We start from the raw sequence: 18,818 nt of genomic DNA on the forward strand, positions 1-18,818 counted from the left end.
TTACTTATTCATGTCGTCATGTCAGTGAGTGAGTGACATCGTATTTTTTTATACCTTTTGCCTCCAAATCGTAACATATATCTACCCATCCCCTAGGTAAGCATCGACAAATTTTCTCTTGCGACTAACATTGATAAACCTTAGCAATAGGAAGTTCTGAAGAATCTATTAATACGTCTTTAGATTATTTCAGATTGTAAGGTGTAGGCACGTTAGTCAACCAATCAATAAGTTAAAGGTTACTTGACACTGTGTTTTCAAGACGGTAGGCTTGTAAAAAATGAAGAAGCGGAAATCGTTATAGGCTATAGCACCTGGCTAACCTTCGACACAATAATGTGATGGTATAGTGTAGGCTGGTATATTATTGAAAGCATCTTTTGGTTTGAAGAGAAAGTCTTTAAAAATCTTCAGTGAGAATATATACGGAAACGGCTTCTAAAACCAACAATACCCTATTGCTAGTCTACCATGTTAAGCATGCAATTCCATCTGATTGAGCAGTTATTTGAATCGCTAAAGAAGTACTGGAGGAAGTACCACATGATATAACAAATTCCTGGTATGACTTCGCGGTACCATATCTGGAAAAGTGCACAACGCAACCGCCTCGCCGAAATTCATGAAATAATTGATCAAGCAACGGTGGGAGCCTCCCCAAACAAGTTGCAACAATGGATTCTAGTGAAGTTTTCAGAAAACGCGATATGTCAATGCCCATATTCCTGTCCTACGCCACAGTCTAGAGACCATGCAGTAGACTTACTCGAGAATAGTAATAACAGACCATGAGTCTACAGCACAGTTTGGGTGGAGAAATATTATCTATTATCTCCAGATCTCCCAATGGGCAGTATGCTGCTATTGCTGTCTGTATAACAATAATCACAAACCGACTTCTGCATCTCATTTACTACCATCTTAGCGAGATTGACAGGGTTCTGGGACAGGAAGCCCGAACCTCTGAAGAACCTCTAGATATACAGTCAAACCCGGTATCCGGAACGAAAACCGTATACCATTCTTTGTGAGCCAGCCACTCTGATATTTCTATGGCTGCTTTTGAAAGGATTAGACGAACTTCCTCCAAGCACAATACTCGCCTAAATGCAGGACAATTACCCAAAGATTATTGAGTTAGCCAATGTAAGTGTCGAATAACAAGTTGAGCGTCGTACTGCAAATTCGCAAAGTAACACAAAGCCAGGATTTTTCTTGGTGCCCAAAGATCGGAGGCACACATATTTTCTACGTCCGGTCGTGGACTACGGCGTCGTCAAATTACTAATCATTACAATATTGCTTCGAGAATGGGGGTTCTGTTCGTCTATACTACCTTTATTTTTACCTCGCATTCTGCTTGGTATCATCCCACTTTTTTAGCACCTTTTCTTAGAAAAAGATCAATCGGTGAAAAGTCTTTTGTTCGTCTGTTAACGGATATCTTATTTACATATAATGAAAGCTCTAAGATTTTTGAAATTATTTTTCATTGCTGTATTTGAGATAATCCGAAATTGTTTTTATCCAACGAGAGTGTTTATAAGGTGTAAGAAGTTAATTGATGTTCTATCTATCTAAGATGAAAAAATCGATTGTTGCAATACTGTATGTAACTGGCAGTTATTGATTATATTAATCTGAGCTATCATTTGTATAGTGTTAAGATTGTGCGCGGGGTACGAGCATCTTAGGTTTTCAGGAGGCATTATTTAAATAATTGTCTGTTTATGATAACATTTGAAATCGAGACGAAATGTAGGTGATAGTTAGTTAGAAGTATTGAAGAGAAAGTCGGCACCAGCCACTTTTGGAGATGAAGTTGGATATACCTATCTCGAGAAAGATGCCTAGCTTTGAAACCTGGCGAGAAGGTGATGTACATTGGAATTCAGCGTAGTTCTACCCTTCTCCGCAAGGGGGAAGCATTTCGAGTAGTTGTGCCAGGCCGAGATTTCAATGAGTACGGTCCAGAGTGTCAGATTCACGTGGAGGAACTGGTTGCAATCAGGGAGAGTATGCTATTTTTCTAGAAGGAAGCCATGTTGCACATCCGGTGATTCCGTACAAGTTTGGTTAGCAGAATATACCTTTGAAATCATTTTGTCTCTTGTCAATTATAATACTATGACTTTATTATTGAAGCATTATCATATATCTATTTTACTATCATCTCCCTAGTTTCTGTATACATACGTATGTAGCTCGTGGCATCGACAGCCAAATATAGAATACGCCCATATGATGATGATACTCAGGAGTGGCGTCAATTGCAAAATTTGAAGAGGAGCTTCTGTATTGCCATATTTTCTGCGATATTGTACGAGACTGCGAGACAGTCACATATTCAAATTTGAATATCCAATATCTTGTATATGCCCAATCTTCACTCTTGTCGTTTGAACAACACTAAGTACTTTCACTCGTCTTTTCCTTCCAGGTGGCCTTCCAGTTAATATCCTCCTGAAAAGGCCATCCAGCGAGTCCAATAGTAAGCTGTGCACTCGTTTCAATCTCTTCAGCGCGGGCCTTGAGCTCATCTACATCCCAGTTTGCCCACAAATACTTCCCCTTTAAAAACCGCGCTTCAGGGCTTGCTAGCCATACATTGAAGCTTGCTGGGAGAGAAACTGGGCAAATCAGCACTCAAACGCACTCTCTGCATTACAGTGCTGGAACTTCGACCTACCGTGATCCTCAAATCCTATAGCTGCAACACCCCCTGCCTCCTTATTCATCGCAGTATCCACTATCCCAGGCTGGACGTGAAAGACGCTGATTCCCGGATTCGCAAAAGCCAGGGAATCCCAAAGCCGAAACACCGCCAGTTTGGCGATACTATACGCTGCGAACCCAGGCCCGAAATTCACATGTGCGGCAGACGAATTAATTTCAATAGCAACCGCATCTGCAGCCGCATAGCGGAGGAAAGCCTGTGCGATATACAGAGATCCCTGGAGATTCTGCTGAATGGAATGAAGGAAAGCGTCCCCACTGGCCTCGCTCACGGGGTCCTGCGGGCCTATAATCGCGGCGTTGCTTACCATGACGTCTATTTTCTTGTCGTGAATGGTATGGAATTTGGCTATGGCGGAGTCGACTTCGTGCTTCTTGGTGATATCAGTCGGGGCTACGAATACCTGGACACCGGGGAATTTGCGCTCAATGGTGGTCTTGGTGTCTAGGAGAGGCTGCTCTCTTCGGCCAAGCAGGGCAATGTGAGACGCACCTGCTTGGGCGAAGTAGAGAGCCGTCTCTGCGCCGATGCCTGTTCCGCCCCCGGTTACTACCACGGTTTTGCCTTTGGCTGAAAGCTCAGGACGCGTGGGAGATAGAGACTCGTAGGATTTGGTGTGCCATCGCGAGGTTGGGGATGGAAAGGGAGGCATGGTTCAATTTAGATTGCGATGTAAAATGATCGAAGTGATTGACTCTCTTTATAATATAATAAGTTCTTATTCTATTTTAAAAAATAAAATAAAGGGAAAACCTGAAATATGATTTTTGATTCAAATTAATGGTTGCTTTTATATTCAATATCGATGCACTTCAACGTTGTAGGAATGGTACACATTGTTGACATGACAGCTCGAGTCAGACGGAATTGTGCAATTTGTGAAGCCAGATGTGGCCATCCTGTTCAAACCATGTCTTCTAGAAAGGTAAATATTGGTTCTGGATATCCGGGTTGATATGATAAGAAGAAATGTATCGATGAGTACAAAATGTCCCGCCCTACGGCCTTCCTAAACGGGACAGTGGCGCTGACAAATGCCGCCAATGCGACAAACTAGACAACCGCTGACAAATTAGTCGACTTTCCATAGTTACTTATTCCTCTACTTGTAATTCCAGCTTTAACTACGGTCTAATTTGAAATGTACAGACGAGAAGCCCAATCTGTTCTGCGGTGCGGGCAGTGCAATAAACCGTTCGACAAGGGTGAGATGATTTCCGAAGTGGTAAATACCAAGCACTGACATAGTCCTGCGAGAAGAATCCACGCTGAAGAGACATGGCTATTACTGCCGGTCACGGAAAGCTGGCAAAACGATTCGGTCTCGCTCTTGCATTTCTTGCGCCAGAGGAAAGGCGCGTTGCGATAACGGACGGCCTGAGTGCTCCAGATGCGTGGCCAAGGCTACAAAATGCAGTTATCCAGCCGACACGCCAAAAGGAATAGGACCAGGGGTTGAGCATAGTGAAGATGCATTGACTGAACAGCCGAGATTGGCATTGAATTCGCCTGGTATTGAAACTCGTCTACACGAAAGCAACGATGGGGATCTCATTGATAATGCCCTTTTCGAGTCTGGCACCGAGTTTGCCGCTCTCGGAGCAGAACATCTGGACTGGGGTAACCCAGAAATCGATTTTACCAACCTTATGAATGCGCAGGCAAGTGATGGGACTGTTGTTGAATACCCCGAATCGTCATCTTCAATTCCCAATCAAACAATTCAAGGATATCAAACCTCGTCGTTATATGTATCAATACCACCACAACCAACCTCTGCTCTTCGATCACTCAACCAACGACCAAAAATCAAGACTGGAACTCAGCAAATCGCCAAACTGATACTCCACACTCTGAAATCGTATCCCCTGATGATGCTGCGAGACGACTCCCTTCCACCTTACATCCACCCAAACTTGATATCTTCCAATACAGAGAATAACCAGATGGAACCACTGACTAATTGCATTAGTCTGGTGCATATGATCAGCAGCAAGGCCCAAGGGAGTCGAAAGTTGTTCTGGAGAAATGTGCGGGTGGAGTGTGAACGCTTGTATCAAGAGGTACGTTGCACAAATATACAGAAACTTAATGAAGCTGATGGGGTTTTAGTATTTGAAGTGGAGTAAATGGGAACTGCTTGCTGCTATGCAGGCCCTTTCTATTTACATTATCGTTCGGTTGGACGAAGGCGAGACGGACTATAATAATTTCGATTCTTTATTAATAAGAGCGGTGATTGTAAGCCTAATTCCAATTTCGTCTTTAAACTTCTCTCTAACGACATATATAGTTGATAGCTCAAAAATTCTCCGCCGTCGAATTTGCATGCCACACACAGTCTGCGCTGACCAACTACGATATCGAAGTAGGGTGGAAAGACTGGATATTTGAAGAATCAAGACGGAGGTTAGACTCTACCCCCTTTACTCGGACTGATTCAAATGAGACTACCACTGATTCAATCAAAGACTAGCCGTGGTCCTTCGAATCGTGAATATGTTGGTCTATTTCGAGCCCGCGGCATTATGCGAGCTGCGAACGGACCTGATTATAGCGCCACTGCCGGCGAAGAAACAGCTCTGGGAAGCAGGAAACGAGGTTCTATGGAAGGCTGAAAGTCAGAAGGAGCCTGCAGATTTTCAAATGGTCTTTGGGTTGGATGTCAATGGGGACCTGGTCAGGATGGATGAGCGGCAGCTGTCTTGTAGTCATAGGATGCTTCCCCCGAAACCGTCCGATCTGGCGAGAAAAACGACGAACTGGGAGGAGTGGTGCTCGGGGATGGATGGGTTTGGTGGACTTGTTATGCTGGCTTCTTCTATGGCTTTGTTAGTGTAGCGTGTATGCAGAGACTTGGATGTACTTGATTGCTTCAGCATCAGAGTATTAGGCTGGTAATAAATACAGCGGATTCTACCATCATTTTAATGCTGTCAGCGATTATAGTGATCGGATGATTAAGAGTAAATTAGCAATAGCTACAGTTATGAGCTATATGGATAGTCCGCATAGCTGACAGCACTAGTGAGACGCTACTGCGGAGATGTTACATATCATGAAGCGGAGATAGCAGATCTCCGCCTCGTGCTGGTAAACCCAAAGTTGCGCAATAAATTCAGTTCCACATTTGCGGTTACCAAGGCTTAGTCAAATCCATTCAAGTGAGTTCGGGATGATTAATCAATGATCAATAAGAAATGGCATGCATAATTGGTAAAGGTCAGACCGGGGACGCCTTGATTGTGTGCGGTCTATGCTACTGTAACTTTTGGTGTATTTAAATAGCGATGCCCGCCTTGCTGAATGGTAATGTTCTGGCAGAAGCACACAGACTATTGTCCATTGTTATTGTTATTAATTGAAGCAAACTAATTAATTTCATCTTTCGTTGAATCGTCGCGCGAAAATGACTGGTCTAGGGGCTTGCTGTTTCACCGGCTTCAAGCATGAGGGCGAGATCTCGGGCGAAGTCAAGAAGATTGGCAATTGTACGCTATCACTTACCGTGTATACCAAAATGCTCATTGTGCTTACTGACTTATGCTAGTCTCCACGTACTTCTCTTACCCCAAAAACAACCCCTCCCCCTCCAAAGCTATCATCATCCTCAGCGACATCTACGGCATCATGATTAACAGCCAGTTGGTCGCCGACGACTTCGCGCGCAATGGCTACCTGGCTGTCATCCCGGATATCGTCGACAATGAACCTTTACAATTCGGCGATTATGAAGCTGGCAAAGTCGATATACCTACTTGGCTAGCCAGACACGGTCCCGAGACGGTGTATCCGAATGTCGAGGCGACGATAAAACACTTGAGGGAGGAGCTTGGCGTGAAGTCAATTGGCACGGTTGGGTATTGCTTCGGCGCCAGAGTAAGTCAGTAAGTGAGAGGACATTGAATAATGGTTGACGGAATTAGTTTGTCGTGCGCTTTTTGAAAAAGGGACAGGTTGACGCCGGGTACACGGCTCATCCGACCAACATCCAAAGCGACGAACTCGCCAGCATCGAGGGACCGTTGTCTATTGCTGCAGCTGGTAAGACGACTGCTCGATTGCAATGAACGTCAAGCTAACAAGCCGATCAATGTAGAAATCGACCAAATTTGGACCCGGGAGGCCCGCTATGCATCCGAGGATCTCCTCATCAAAACTCGCCAGCCGTATCAGATCAACGTGTATGGAGGCGTTCACCATGGGTTTGCGGCGCGGGCAGATCTGAGTAACGCGCATTTGAAGAGATCGAAGGAATTGGCGTTTTTGCAGGCGTTGAACTGGTTCCAGTACTATCTATGATAGTTAGCCGTGCCTAATCAAATGTTAAATAATAAATAAATAATTCTGAGTCCAGGCGGAGAGAGTAAGCGCAACTAAAGTAGCAGCCAGCCCGCAGATCCGGGCCCGCTCTAGTACGGAAACAGCCACCAGTGTGCTGTTTGTCCTCTTAGTCCTTTCTTTTCCTTTTCTCTGCTCCCCCTAGACCCCGGCCATGCCAATTTATTTGTTATATTTGTGTTGTCGATAAATGGTGCTTTTATTTTCGTCCCTGGCTGATTAGCGAGTGTCTGTGTTGGGCTTTCTTTTGGCTGCGCTTTTTTCTCGTGGAAATTCTGAAGTCATCCTTGTCACGAGACTGCACATTTCGTAATCAACCAAACTGACGCATCCAATACCACTGCACTACGGAGCGAAAACAGAGGAGGGAAAAACGAAACATGGCCTTGCCTACCGCCCTCCCTGCCTTGCCTTTCAATCCGGCCCGTCTTCGATCCTACCTTCTCCGGCTGCCGCTATTCACGCGTGCCGTGCTCCTCGTCATCATCGCATTCTGGTTGCTCGAACTACAGTCAGTATGGAGTGTTGTGACCTGGGGGGCCTTGATTCCGGACGAGATGAGTATCGGAAGCAGTACAGTTGATCTTATCGTGTATCATTGGGAAACATGCTGATGTTAATAGTGTACCGATTGAACACCTACCCCGTGATTCATTCCAGCTTCTTCCACGCTCTTCTGAATACGTTGGCATTGACCCCGTTACTGGAACGATTTGAGGCGGAACATGGAACTTTGACCGCAGTGGCATTGTTCGTGGGACGTATGTATATTTCGACCTGGCGATTTGGAGATATTACTAAGTTTTGGTCTCTTAGCACTCTCGACTTTCCCCGGTGGTCTGTACATTTTGGTGGAGAAATTTATTTTACACAGCAACACAGCTGTCGTTGGCGCTAGGTCAGTGAAGCTCCTTTTTTCGATGAGTTTGGCAAATCTGACCAATGCAGTGTCTGGGTATTCCTCCTTCTCGGCTCCGAAGCTATTCGTACATTCCGCGCAAATCCGTACTTGCAACTGAGTGGCATCAAGATTCCGACATGGACAACGCCTTTATTTGTCTCGTTTGTGGTCGCTGTGCTTCTTTCGAATACGAGCTTCCTAGGACATATTTGCGGTATACTCATTGGCTATCTATGTATGGTTCTCTTTTATTTCTACTTGCCTTGCCGATTCAAGACCGTGTTCTTGTATTGATTCTTACTAACTTTTCACAGTCGGCCTAGGCTACCTCAAAGTCTTCGTGCCCCCCGAAAAAGTCGTCCGATGGATCGAAGGAAAGTTGAACCTTCTAGGACGACTGCCGCATTACGTCTCCGTTGATCAAAAGAAACAAGGGCGATATGGCATTCTGCCCACGACATCGTCGAATAATGAACCTGCGGTCGCCATGAGTAATTACATTGGGACGTCGCAACGGTTAGGGCCGTGATACAAGATCTCCTAGAAGAAAGCTTCTGGAAGAAAGAAAGAATAGAAAATGATGCTTATGAGACATTACTTGTAATACAGATTGTGTTGTATATATTCTGTGTATAATATATAATTAATGGGTGGTTATTATTCCAATATTCGGGTAGTAATAAGTAGAAAACAATAGTATGATGTACCTGGCGGTTCCTGCCAGCTCTCCCGCTCTCCGCAGTCTGCATAAACAAATTCACCCGCATCACATCAATTGATATTCCATGGCAACACGACGCCGTGGTGCTCATTCCAATGGGGTTATTAAGTGAGTCTAGCCACTCCGAGTCTTTCTTAAACATGCAGGTCTTAACGAATGCCAGCTTCGGGGCTCGTCCGCAAACTGCGCAATGATCCTTACCTCCTCTTCGCTCGCCTGCCTTCGTACATCTCCTTCCTCTGCGTCGTCGTCGGCGTAGCCTCGCTGCTCATCTTACCTCTTGAGGAATATTCGCGTAAAACATACATCTCCGAGAACGCTCTGTTGCCAGGCCAGGTGCATACCTACTTCGCTGGGTCCGAGCAGAATGTGTTCCGCGGTTATAAGAAGGAGCTCGAGGGCATTCTTAGCAATGGGGATGGCACCGCGACAGGTGTCGCAGAGAATGGAACTGAGTATGCTCCTCTTATTTGTATCTTATTAATGTTGAGAAGCGCTGGCTGACAATGGAAAAGGGTATCGGACAAAGTCCAATCGATCTTTCGTGCGGCTGGACTGAAGGTCGCGACGCAGAATTATGAGTATTCTTCTGCAGGCACCGTGCATAAGGGACAGAATGTGTATTCTATCATCCACGCCCCACGGGGAGACGCAACGGAAGCCATTGTTTTGGTGGCTGCTTGGAGAACTATTGATGGACAGCTGAACCTGAATGGAGTCACGCTCGCGTTGACGCTGGCTAGGTATTTCAAGCGATGGTCGCTCTGGTCAAAGGATATCATTTTCGTGATTACCCCAGACAGCAAATCTGGAACACAGGCCTGGATTGATGCATATCACGATATGCACCCTGCCTCTGTCCAGCCGTTGCCGTTGAAAAGCGGTGCCTTGCAAGGCGCCTTAGTGATGGAATATCCATTCGACCACCGCTTCGAGTCTCTACACATAGTCTACGATGGCGTTAACGGTCAATTGCCCAACCTCGACCTCATCAACACTGCCTCGGCAATAGCTGGTGGGCAAATGGGCATTGGCACGAGTCTGCAAGAAATGTGGGAACACGACAACAGTTATGAGAAACGTCTCGAGACGATGCTCCGCGGTATGGCAAAGCAAGGGCTAGGTCTTGCGGCAGGTGCTCATAGCAGTTTTATCCCTTATCATATCGACGCTATCACGCTGCAGACAAAGGGCGATGGTTGGCAAGATGAGATGGCGTTGGGTCGTACGATTGAAAGCTTGTGCCGAAGCTTGAACAACTTGCTGGAGCATTTGCATCAGAGTTTCTTTTTCTATTTGCTCATGCATACATCGCGCTTTGTCAGTATCGGCACGTATATGCCAAGTGCCATGCTTATTGCAGCGAACTTCACCATTATGGCTGTAGCCTTGTGGTTGATAACCGGCTATAGCAAGGCAATATCTGTTCTTTCAGCTACGCAGGCTTTAGAGGAGAAGAAGGAGAAGAAAACTGCCTCCGTTCAGGGTTCGTCCACGACAACTGCAGACCGTGCGGAAAACGCTGTATCTGAGCGAAATCTCTCCGTACCGTTGACTGTCGTCACAGCGCTTCATTTCCTAGGTGTTGTGCCATTGTACATTCTCAACAGCATCTCGTCCCAGGTACGTCCCTTCGGCAATTATCTACTTATACCCACTAACCTGACTAGCATTTTCTTCCTGCAACCTACCTAATCCTTTTCTCCACCATCCTCCTCCCCATCCTCCTCAGTGCGGCACTGTGCAGCCTCTTAACTCCAGCCCCGCAAACCTTCCTCCTAATCAAATCCTTTTCATTGCTTCTTCTAGGTCTATTCCTCAGTGTCCTCGCCACGCTCAACTTCTCGCTCTCCTTCTTCGTCGGTCTCATCTGCGCGCCACTGAGCTTCACGGGCCCAATTACCCTCAACATTCTTCCGGCTCACATGAATAAGAAAGCCTTGCGGGTGGCATTGACTGTTATCTCGCTGTTACTGATTAATTGCCTGTCCCCGCCAGCCGTCCTGCTATCAACGTGCTGGTACATGCAAATCCCTGTGCAAGATGTGCTCACGCAGGCTGCTTTTGGCTGGAATGTTTGGGGGCTGTGGACGCCTGTGGTTGTGTGGTGTGTGTGGTGGCCGGCGTGGTTGGCTGGGGCCTTGTTGATTGCGAGTTCGTTGTTTGTTTGATAGTCGACTCGAAGATTATACTATCTAAGTTATTAGCTTTGATACTACAACGTGACTAGCAATCATCCAGTAATCTATCAAGGGATGTCATTAGATCTCCTTAAACCTATATCATACCACCTAGGTCATTCGTCTTAATGATGAGATGACATTTTCTCATTTGCATTTCTGATGCCTGATCTATAGGCTAATACAGAGAGAAAAGAGAAACTATGCAGCCCACACATCCCTTCCTACACCCTCAATCCAGTGTCCCAGCTGGTTCACCCCGCTATCCCATTCCTTCAAACGATTCCTCATGCCTTCAATTTGCTTCATATCCAGCACCTTGGGCTGCACCCAGTTGATTCGGGCAATCTGCGATACCTGGTCGATCGACCCCTTGATCAGCCCTAGCGAGAGCGCTTTCATAATCAGATGCTCGATCTCCTCAGTCTTGACTTTTGTTTCTGCCGAGATGGTGCTGAATGTCATAGTGCGGTCGTGGGGCGGCCGGCGGAAGACGGCCTCCGTCAACGCTGCCAGTGAGATCTTGATGTACAGGAATTTCCGGTGCGATTCGAGGAGTTTGTTCTTGCTGATGTTACCCGCCAACACGTCGTACGCTGTCAAGTCCCCACGGTTGAAGGCAAACAGGAGATCGCGCAGCCATGCGTGCGGTGTCTCGGTGAGGGAGTCAAGGATCGGGTGTAAGAGGAGTTCGCCGAAGTTGTAGATGGAATCCGAGACGAGAGCTGCGACGCTGAGATCGTATGCCCGCGTGGCTCGTTCTTCCTGCGAGAGGTCTTCGAGGCGCACGCAGGCCAGGTAGAGAAGGGCGTTTTTGTAGTATGATGCGAATTCCTCCTTGGCCTAGAAAATCGTATATTAGTAAGAGGTAGACGGGAATAGAGGCGTGAGGATGGACAAACCTGGTAGTAGTCCGCATTCACTTTATAAAACGACGCATGCACAATCGTTTCTACTGAATCAAATCCATCCAGAATCTTTTGGCTCTTGTCCAGGTCCTTTCGTGCTCCATCGAATTCTTGTAGTCGTAGCTTCACGCCGGCAACATCTGCCACAGCATATACGTAAGCGTCCTGTGAGTCGGCCTTGTCGACTCGATTGGCGAGTGATGTGAGGAAAGCGAGTCGTTCTTGATCATCTACACACGACTATTAGTATGGTCCAAGCAATCCATTCCCTAAAATATGTACACACCCTTGCATTGTGTCGAGGCCATCAATCCCAACGACACGAATTTAAGCTGATTAATGCGGTCCGCAAAGGTGAGGATGAACGACTTGAAGATAGGTAACCGCTGAGGGGCACTCTCGGACAGGCGAAAGAATTCCACCAGGGCATCCGTCAGCTGATGCCATAGCTTCCTCTCCCAGAAATCTTCGAAGTTGAGGAACAGCGCCTGGGCGTCGCTGGGAGCTTGGTCTCGTTGGTCTGCCAGGAAGTCGGAGATCTTGTCGGCCTCCATGGTGGACGGCAGGGGAGAGGTGAATGACAGAAAGAAATACTATCGAGATGAAAGTAAAATTCAGACGTCAAGGTTTATAGGTGGCCTGGACTATCAGGAAGAAGTGGGTGGGCGAGGCGTGTTTGTTGAGAGTGATGATGAAGCTGTGTTCTCCAATGCGGCGAGGCAGCCAGTCGTCAAGCTCGACAGGTCCCTCTGCCTCGCCGTAGCCGCCTTATCGATATTCCCCTTCCACACTACGAACTCATCTCTATACACAAATATATTCGCGGACATTCTGTGATTAAGACGCAATCCATTAGATTAAGCTATTTCCACGGCCGCCTTCTGGTCTCACGCTGATTGCGATGACTGGTTACCTCTTCCAACATGCAAAATACTTGCGATGAAGTATATTCTTCATCGATTCAGCCATCAGAAGTGCTCAGCCTTACTTGTAAAAAAGAACAAATCAAGTTCAAATCTACTTTGAATAACTTAATGAATTGAATAGATGAAGTCATGTGAGACCAGAGCTTCTTAGCTTTGGACCCCTACGAATAAAGCCTGGAGTCACGGAGACTTTCAGCGAATGTCTCCGGCCTCGCCGACAACGAATAAAACTCTAGTAGGCTCCAGAGTACCTCGTAGACCTTTGTGAATGTTTCCGAGAATCGAGGAATGCATTATAAATAGGATCAAATCCCCAGCCCTTGGACACAACCATCATCTGCATCAGTCGTCACCAAGGACATGCACATCCTAGTCTATCTAGCATTCATTGCAGTCCCATTCGTCTTTACTTTTCTCAAAAGATCGGATAACATGGCAGATTTAGTCAAGGCCAATATCGAAGTCTTCAAGTAAGCAGGCTGAAAGGGTTATTGTATGATGCCCCAACGCTGACCATTCGCAGCAAGGAAGCCAATACCTATGAAACAGATTTTCAAGAAGGAATTCGAATGCTATGCGAAGAAACACAACGTCGCCGCCTCTGGATTAGTTCAAATTGGACTGACACTCCAGAGGGGCAAGGAAAAGAGCTCAAGGTTTTGGAATACGCCTGTGGACCAGGGCACGTATCACGGGTAGGTCTTGTATCAGTGGGAGGGAACTGTCAGACTGATTGATCGATTTAGACCCTCGAGCCCTTCGTGACAAAGGCAATCGGTCTTGATGTCTCAGATGGAATGGTAGATGAATATAACAAGAAAGCTCGAGAGTTTGGAATATCTCCTGAGAAGATGTCAGCCACGATTGGAAATATTCTTGATGATGATTTGCAAGACCCCGAATACCAGAATTTCGACATGGTCTTCATCAGCATGGCGCTCCATCACTTCTCCGATCCCTCGCTAGCGATAAAGCGGTTGGTCGAAAAGCTGCGCACGGGAGGTGTGTTTTGGATTATCGATCTAATCGACGAACCTAATGCCGAGCATGAACACAAACATTTCAGCCCAGAGACAGCGGCAACGGTGCATAGACATGGATTTAACGTCAAGGAGGTGGAGGACATGTTTTCGAAAGCTGGGGTTAGCATGAATGTGAAGGTTGAAGTTGTAGACAAGCCATTTCAATTCACGAGGAAAGGTCACAGTCTAAAGAAAACCATCTTCTTTGCTAGGGGCCAGAAGCTTTAGAAGTGTCATAATATCTCTAATTCTCCAACAATAGCAAACAAATAATACAAGCAGTGATAATGCAGAATAAGTGAGAGAAGAGTGTGTGGGGCACTCCTGTTTGTAGTCGTTTGGCATATCTCTACTGACCTATTCCTTCCTCACTGGACGGCGTACCTTGACTAGTCACTGACCATCCTTTGAGAACTGTGTCGCCTTCTTTACCCCTCTTAGAACCTTTTCATCACCACTAAACTCCGTCCCCCTTCTCTATAGTTGCAATCTTACTGCATAGCACTTCTCGAAATGATCTAGTGATGGCGAGAATTCCGAAAGAGGTCGTCCACCTTCTACGGGATGAAAAAGCAACCAGTAAGGAGATTGACGAAGCATGGAAGGACCTGAAACAGTATCTTGAAAACGAGGAGGGCACCAACGTGGACTTTATGCTGTATCATGTTGAGCGAATGGCTCGCAGAAAAGATCGTCATCCGCCCTCAGTGCAGAAGCTCAAGCTCGACTGGAAAACTAAATGCGAGTTCTTTACTGGCTGCATACTTCATCTGCAAGAAAGGAAGAAAATCGAAAAAGAAATTTGTCAGGCGAAACGGACTCGAGACGATGATATGGACAACGACTCAAGCGAACGGCTGGCAAAGAAGCGATCCGATGCAAAAGTTAAGCAAGGGTCTGGTGGAAAGTCAACGAAATGGAGTCTTCCGCGAGATATAAAATTCGTAGTCAAACATGACGAACGGATTCTAACTATTCTCAGAATCAAGGTTCTGCACCTAGACAGTTGCCTGCAGCCCTTTAGCGACGAGCCGATTCCGATCGAAAGGATTACGTTGGACAGTATGAAGTCTGCGCTAAGCATTCGCCCCTCCTACGAAAACGTGGACATCGGGAGGATCAGTTACTACGAGCCTGGAACAAATGAGCATATCTATATCGACGACGACAAGAACCTCCACATAGCAATTGTTCAATTCGTTCGGCATAAAGAGCCTTTCCGATTCCATGTAAGCAGTGGCCTTCGTCAATCTGCGCCCGAGGGCCATTATGATATGGAACCATTGACAAATCCGGACAAGAATACAAAAGAAAATGGCTGCAAGGACAAAGCGAAGAACGGCGATGACCAGAGCCAGATATTCAAGGATGAGCTCGATGGATGATTGTCATTCAAACTCATGGAAGACCAATTTAGAGGAAGCTATTTTCTCTGGTAGGGTAGAAGCTGTAGGATATCATGATATCTTTGCTAACACATTCAATTCAAAATCAATCATACCAATCATACTTGATATTTAATAATAATATTGTTGATAATGGTGCCAGATATGAATGTGATGTGAGGTGAGGCTCGCACTACGCCAGATACAGACTAGCGGCTGCCCAGACCGTGCGAAGTCAAGTCGGCAAGCGCAGGTCATGTCGGAACGTCCAACCTCCAATTCACGGCGACTGCCTCCCACCATCCCCCCAGATCGCATCGTGGAGGGCCGGTTTCTCGCCAATTGAGCATTCTCTTCCTCTCGGCAGTCATCTCGAGCCGCTGATCGACGATGCAGAAGTGCCGCGCGTTCAATGGCGCTCTGGGCCGGAAAGGCCTGGTCCCCGCCCCTACCAGTTCGCGACTGCAGTTCCAAGTGCAGCGACGAAATATCCAGGATGTCCACGTTACTAGGACCGGAAAGCCTATTCTGAAGATTCAAGGAGGACGGTAAGAGAATTGCACGATCAATGGTTGCGCGGCTGCTGACATCAATTGGCTTAGATCATCCCTAGGAGGTACGTTCGATATGAACTTTGTGTGAATTCGGCCTCAACTCACTGTTAATTCAGGTCATACCGCTACCGTTTTTGGAGCTACTGGTTTCCTCGGTCGCTATATCGTCAACCGACTTGGTAGGCTAACAAGCGTGGTGATTATGTGTATTGGCTAACGTCACGTAGCTCGTGCTGGATGCACTGTTGTCGTTCCCTACCGTGAAGAAATGACCAAGCGTCACCTCAAAGTCACTGGTGATCTCGGCCGAGTTGTTTTCATGGTAAATGCGTGCGAGTTTTGAAATATGAGCATGGGCTGATGATATAAGGAATACGACCTGCGCAACACACAATCGATCGAAGAAAGCGTTCGTCATTCGGATGTCGTCTACAATCTCGTTGGACGTGATTACCCTACCAAGTATGGCTATCGAAGCAACATGACTATTTTACAAGTCTAATATGTATAGGAACTTCACCTACGAGGACGTCCACGTCGACGGAGCCCAGCGCATTGCGGATGCTGTTGCCAAATACGATGTCGACCGATTCATTCACGTTTCTTCGTACAATGCATCCGAGGACTCTCCTTCTGAATTCTTCCGTACCAAGGGATGGGGTGAGCGTGTCGTGCGTGAAATCTTCCCCGAGACCACTATTGTTCGCCCGGCCCCGCTGTTTGGCTTCGAAGACAACCTGCTTCACAAACTCGCTGGCGTGACTAACCTCCTCACCTCAAATCATATGCAAGAGCGCTACTGGCCAGTTCATGTAAGCCATCCCTTCACCTCTCTTCAAGCCCCTTTACTTATCTGTTCAATAGGCTATTGATGTCGGTACTGGTCTGGAGCGCATGCTCTACGATGACAATACCGCCGGCCAAACGTTCGAATTGTACGGCCCTAAGCAGTACTCGACCGCTGAAATTGCCGAACTTGTCGACCGAGAGATTGTCAAGCATCGCCGCCACATCAACATTCCCAAGGCCGCCCTTAAGCCTCTTGCTTTCTACTTGAACAAGTACCTTTGGTGGCCTACCTTGTCCGCCGACCAGATCGAGCGTGAGTTCATCGATCAGAAGATCGATCCTACCGCGAAGACATTCAAGGATCTCGGTGTCGAGCCTGCTGAACTCAGCAATCTGACTTTCCATTATCTCGTAAGTTACCTAAATTAACAAGATGTTCCTATATTTAACTGTCACAGATGGGGTACCGAAGCTCCCAGTACTACGATCTACCGCCGGCGACCGAGCGTGAGCAACGGGAGGAGAAGAAGTACCTCCACGTCTTGGACGACCAATAATTGACTGCCTTGTACCTTGATATGTGTAAATAAAACAGTTTCCTGACTAGACTGGTTTCTTTTGTCGAACACATGTTTTTACTTAACGTCGTGCTTGTAGAACACCACGGTATCTAGTAGGTTAGTCGCATTCCAGTATCTAATAGAATATATGTGATGTAGTCGACTTGAGATGTCACAAAATTCATCACAATATGAAGTGTAGAGTGTAGTTTGGTGACGGCAAGTGCATCAACCAATCAGCACATCGCAGGCGGCAACTCTCCTCGACGTCATTTGCCATTTCGACGCAGTCAGTGGTCCGTACAAGAATAGAACGCCTCTCGTCATAATTTCACTATAACTAAAATTATAGACTCTAAAATTCGAAACCGTCAATCCAGAGCTGCCAGTAACCAGTGGCCCGCCAAAAAAAGCTATATCAATCCATTAAAGGTGGGTAAAAAAAAATAGGCATTCATCGCGGGGCAGTGAGTTCCGAGTACCGCCTATTTTGTTACATATGCATTGATACAAAGTGATGCCTGCACGTTTGAAAGGATTTACGTGCACTGAGGGACGCATATAAAAGGGCGGGTTTTGTCTGGTGTTCAGTCATAAAGTTGCAGGTCAACTGGCCAGCTTTATATCGCGTCATCAATTTCAACATTCTTGCAACATAACGAATCGGTTGAAAATAAAAGATCTGAAATTATACATCATTCTTCGCCCAATCGAAAAACATATCCCAAGTTAATCAAAATGACTGCCCAATTCGAAGAAAAACCTCTCTTTGGAGGAGCCATCACAGGCACGATTCCCCAGGGCTGGCTGGATGCTAGGTTAGTATGAACCAACCGATGGAATCATCAGTCTATCAATTGGTATAAATGTATATTAACACACAACAGTGACATTCGCCAAGTCCCCAATCATCAGGAGATATTCCTCTCCCCCACGACCCTTTCAAACCTTATCATAGAAATCAATGAATACGTGCCTAAACAACAAGCCTTACGCACACTCTCCTCAGCTCCAGAATCTCTATCTCAAGCTGGTGCCGCTGCGCACGTCGGCGCCGAGGCAGAAGGCGTTGCTGCTGCTTTGTATCATCTCCGAGACCTATGTGACGAGGGCGACACCATGGACATCATCAACCCGCCCCATCCAGTCCAACTTAAACATTTCACGGCCGTCAACAACCTATCTGCGTTCACAGGGATTGTGAAGTATACGACCCCTAAGAAACAGCGTAGCGCTACAGCAGGAATTAATGCTTTGGGTCGGGAAGATAGCGCGCAGCAGCAAACCTCGTTTACCTCGATAGATGGTGATGTTTCCGGAGGTCGGGATACGGCGAGCTCGAGTACAACTGGGCCGTGGAGGTCGAGCTATTCAAGCCATTTCCTGCTTGTGCGCCTACCGGAGAAGGAGACAGATATTCTAGTCTTTGTGAATGTGCCGCATGATGAGTTTGATTTGCAGGGAGATCCGAGAGCTTTGGCGAGGGAGGAGGCGATTGCTAGTGGGCTTCTGGAGAAGTTTGTGGAGGTGTTAGAGGTTAAGAATTGGGATTTATTTGGTTAAGATATGGTATTTACCTGAGACGCAGGAAATGTTTGAGTTTATATTTATGTACGAGCAGAATGGATCAGAAATATGTATCAATTGATGTAAAATAGATAGCTGGTTCGTTCCGAAAGGAATACCCTCAGCGTCTAAAGAGGCGATCTCGACGTGCGAGTGCCTATCAAAATGAGGAAAGATAAAAAAAAAGTATGGCTACGAATGTATCCCAACGCCAATGCTAAATATGCA

At 46.5% G+C, this 18,818-nt stretch overlaps 9 protein-coding genes across 9 annotated transcripts; 7 read left to right on the forward strand and 2 right to left on the reverse strand.

The window, feature by feature from the left end:
- Positions 1-2,409: 2,409 nt before the first annotated feature.
- On the reverse strand, positions 2,410-3,389 carry BGW36DRAFT_445288 (oxidoreductase; the record flags this gene model as incomplete). Its single annotated transcript, XM_046221667.1, has 2 exons — positions 2,410-2,630; positions 2,690-3,389. 2 exons carry the CDS (start codon positions 3,387-3,389, stop codon positions 2,410-2,412), a joined length of 921 nt encoding a protein of 306 aa, XP_046075068.1.
- Positions 3,390-3,919: 530 nt separating this feature from the next.
- Positions 3,920-5,691, forward strand: BGW36DRAFT_371332 (uncharacterized protein). The gene is made up of 4 exons (XM_046215366.1): positions 3,920-4,800; positions 4,850-4,978; positions 5,031-5,146; positions 5,209-5,691. The coding sequence occupies exons 1-4, from the start codon at positions 4,387-4,389 to the stop codon at positions 5,576-5,578; spliced, it is 1,029 nt and encodes a 342-aa protein (XP_046075069.1). The 5' UTR covers positions 3,920-4,386; the 3' UTR covers positions 5,579-5,691.
- Positions 5,692-5,846: 155 nt separating this feature from the next.
- On the forward strand, positions 5,847-7,095 carry BGW36DRAFT_371333 (dienelactone hydrolase family protein). The gene is made up of 4 exons (XM_046215367.1): positions 5,847-6,228; positions 6,288-6,616; positions 6,664-6,781; positions 6,837-7,095. The coding sequence occupies exons 1-4, from the start codon at positions 6,147-6,149 to the stop codon at positions 7,037-7,039; spliced, it is 732 nt and encodes a 243-aa protein (XP_046075070.1). The 5' UTR covers positions 5,847-6,146; the 3' UTR covers positions 7,040-7,095.
- On the forward strand, positions 7,081-10,955 carry BGW36DRAFT_335877 (Gaa1-like protein). The gene is made up of 9 exons (XM_046212951.1): positions 7,081-7,651; positions 7,702-7,839; positions 7,895-7,976; positions 8,027-8,214; positions 8,294-8,504; positions 8,589-8,596; positions 8,864-9,155; positions 9,216-10,323; positions 10,371-10,955. The coding sequence occupies exons 1-9, from the start codon at positions 7,459-7,461 to the stop codon at positions 10,869-10,871; spliced, it is 2,721 nt and encodes a 906-aa protein (XP_046075071.1). The 5' UTR covers positions 7,081-7,458; the 3' UTR covers positions 10,872-10,955.
- A 1-nt stretch (position 10,956) lies between these two features.
- Positions 10,957-12,479, reverse strand: BGW36DRAFT_414635 (putative proteasome regulatory particle subunit). Its single transcript, XM_046219297.1, has 3 exons — positions 12,075-12,479; positions 11,783-12,018; positions 10,957-11,723 (listed from the first exon to the last, which is right to left on the reverse strand). Exons 1-3 carry the CDS (start codon positions 12,340-12,342, stop codon positions 11,082-11,084), a joined length of 1,146 nt encoding a protein of 381 aa, XP_046075072.1. The 5' UTR covers positions 12,343-12,479; the 3' UTR covers positions 10,957-11,081.
- Positions 12,480-13,146: 667 nt separating this feature from the next.
- Positions 13,147-13,964, forward strand: BGW36DRAFT_424000 (SAM-dependent methyltransferase; the record flags this gene model as incomplete). Its single annotated transcript, XM_046219907.1, has 3 exons — positions 13,147-13,184; positions 13,238-13,409; positions 13,461-13,964. The coding sequence occupies 3 exons, from the start codon at positions 13,147-13,149 to the stop codon at positions 13,962-13,964; spliced, it is 714 nt and encodes a 237-aa protein (XP_046075073.1).
- Positions 13,965-14,260: 296 nt separating this feature from the next.
- Positions 14,261-15,121, forward strand: BGW36DRAFT_424001 (uncharacterized protein; the record flags this gene model as incomplete). The annotated part of the gene is made up of 1 exon (XM_046219908.1): positions 14,261-15,121. The coding sequence occupies one exon, from the start codon at positions 14,261-14,263 to the stop codon at positions 15,119-15,121; it is 861 nt and encodes a 286-aa protein (XP_046075074.1).
- Positions 15,122-15,335: 214 nt separating this feature from the next.
- On the forward strand, positions 15,336-17,204 carry BGW36DRAFT_371341 (putative NADH-ubiquinone oxidoreductase 39 kDa subunit). The gene is made up of 8 exons (XM_046215368.1): positions 15,336-15,669; positions 15,724-15,737; positions 15,792-15,854; positions 15,903-15,997; positions 16,046-16,137; positions 16,187-16,487; positions 16,540-16,875; positions 16,923-17,204. The coding sequence occupies exons 1-8, from the start codon at positions 15,512-15,514 to the stop codon at positions 17,019-17,021; spliced, it is 1,158 nt and encodes a 385-aa protein (XP_046075075.1). The 5' UTR covers positions 15,336-15,511; the 3' UTR covers positions 17,022-17,204.
- Positions 17,205-17,310: 106 nt separating this feature from the next.
- On the forward strand, positions 17,311-18,754 carry BGW36DRAFT_103045 (putative Ran-interacting protein Mog1). The gene is made up of 2 exons (XM_046209176.1): positions 17,311-17,842; positions 17,912-18,754. Exons 1-2 carry the CDS (start codon positions 17,763-17,765, stop codon positions 18,585-18,587), a joined length of 756 nt encoding a protein of 251 aa, XP_046075076.1. The 5' UTR covers positions 17,311-17,762; the 3' UTR covers positions 18,588-18,754.
- Positions 18,755-18,818: the final 64 nt, after the last annotated feature.

Source organism: Talaromyces proteolyticus (genome assembly GCF_021365285.1).
Source record: "Talaromyces proteolyticus strain PMI_201 chromosome Unknown BGW36scaffold_3, whole genome shotgun sequence".
Taxonomy (NCBI): Eukaryota; Fungi; Ascomycota; class Eurotiomycetes; order Eurotiales; family Trichocomaceae; genus Talaromyces; species Talaromyces proteolyticus.

Coding starts and splice junctions, on each gene's coding strand:
- BGW36DRAFT_371333 (XM_046215367.1), top strand. CDS start 6,147: ATGACTGGTCTAGGGGCTTGCTGTTTCACCGGCTTCAAGCATGAGGGC. Junction 6,229..6,287: donor AGTCAAGAAGATTGGCAATT/GTACGCTATCAC, acceptor GACTTATGCTAG/TCTCCACGTACTTCTCTTAC. Junction 6,617..6,663: donor GGTATTGCTTCGGCGCCAGA/GTAAGTCAGTAA, acceptor TGACGGAATTAG/TTTGTCGTGCGCTTTTTGAA.
- BGW36DRAFT_335877 (XM_046212951.1), top strand. CDS start 7,459: ATGGCCTTGCCTACCGCCCTCCCTGCCTTGCCTTTCAATCCGGCCCGT. Junction 7,840..7,894: donor AGTGGCATTGTTCGTGGGAC/GTATGTATATTT, acceptor TTGGTCTCTTAG/CACTCTCGACTTTCCCCGGT. Junction 8,215..8,293: donor TATACTCATTGGCTATCTAT/GTATGGTTCTCT, acceptor AACTTTTCACAG/TCGGCCTAGGCTACCTCAAA.
- BGW36DRAFT_371332 (XM_046215366.1), top strand. CDS start 4,387: ATGAATGCGCAGGCAAGTGATGGGACTGTTGTTGAATACCCCGAATCG. Junction 4,801..4,849: donor GTGAACGCTTGTATCAAGAG/GTACGTTGCACA, acceptor ATGGGGTTTTAG/TATTTGAAGTGGAGTAAATG. Junction 4,979..5,030: donor TATTAATAAGAGCGGTGATT/GTAAGCCTAATT, acceptor CGACATATATAG/TTGATAGCTCAAAAATTCTC.
- BGW36DRAFT_414635 (XM_046219297.1), bottom strand. CDS start 12,342: ATGGAGGCCGACAAGATCTCCGACTTCCTGGCAGACCAACGAGACCAA. Junction 12,019..12,074: donor GGCCTCGACACAATGCAAGG/GTGTGTACATAT, acceptor AGTCGTGTGTAG/ATGATCAAGAACGACTCGCT. Junction 11,724..11,782: donor TGAATGCGGACTACTACCAG/GTTTGTCCATCC, acceptor ACGATTTTCTAG/GCCAAGGAGGAATTCGCATC.
- BGW36DRAFT_103045 (XM_046209176.1), top strand. CDS start 17,763: ATGACTGCCCAATTCGAAGAAAAACCTCTCTTTGGAGGAGCCATCACA. Junction 17,843..17,911: donor CAGGGCTGGCTGGATGCTAG/GTTAGTATGAAC, acceptor AACACACAACAG/TGACATTCGCCAAGTCCCCA.
- BGW36DRAFT_371341 (XM_046215368.1), top strand. CDS start 15,512: ATGCAGAAGTGCCGCGCGTTCAATGGCGCTCTGGGCCGGAAAGGCCTG. Junction 15,855..15,902: donor CTATATCGTCAACCGACTTG/GTAGGCTAACAA, acceptor AACGTCACGTAG/CTCGTGCTGGATGCACTGTT. Junction 16,488..16,539: donor AGCGCTACTGGCCAGTTCAT/GTAAGCCATCCC, acceptor TCTGTTCAATAG/GCTATTGATGTCGGTACTGG.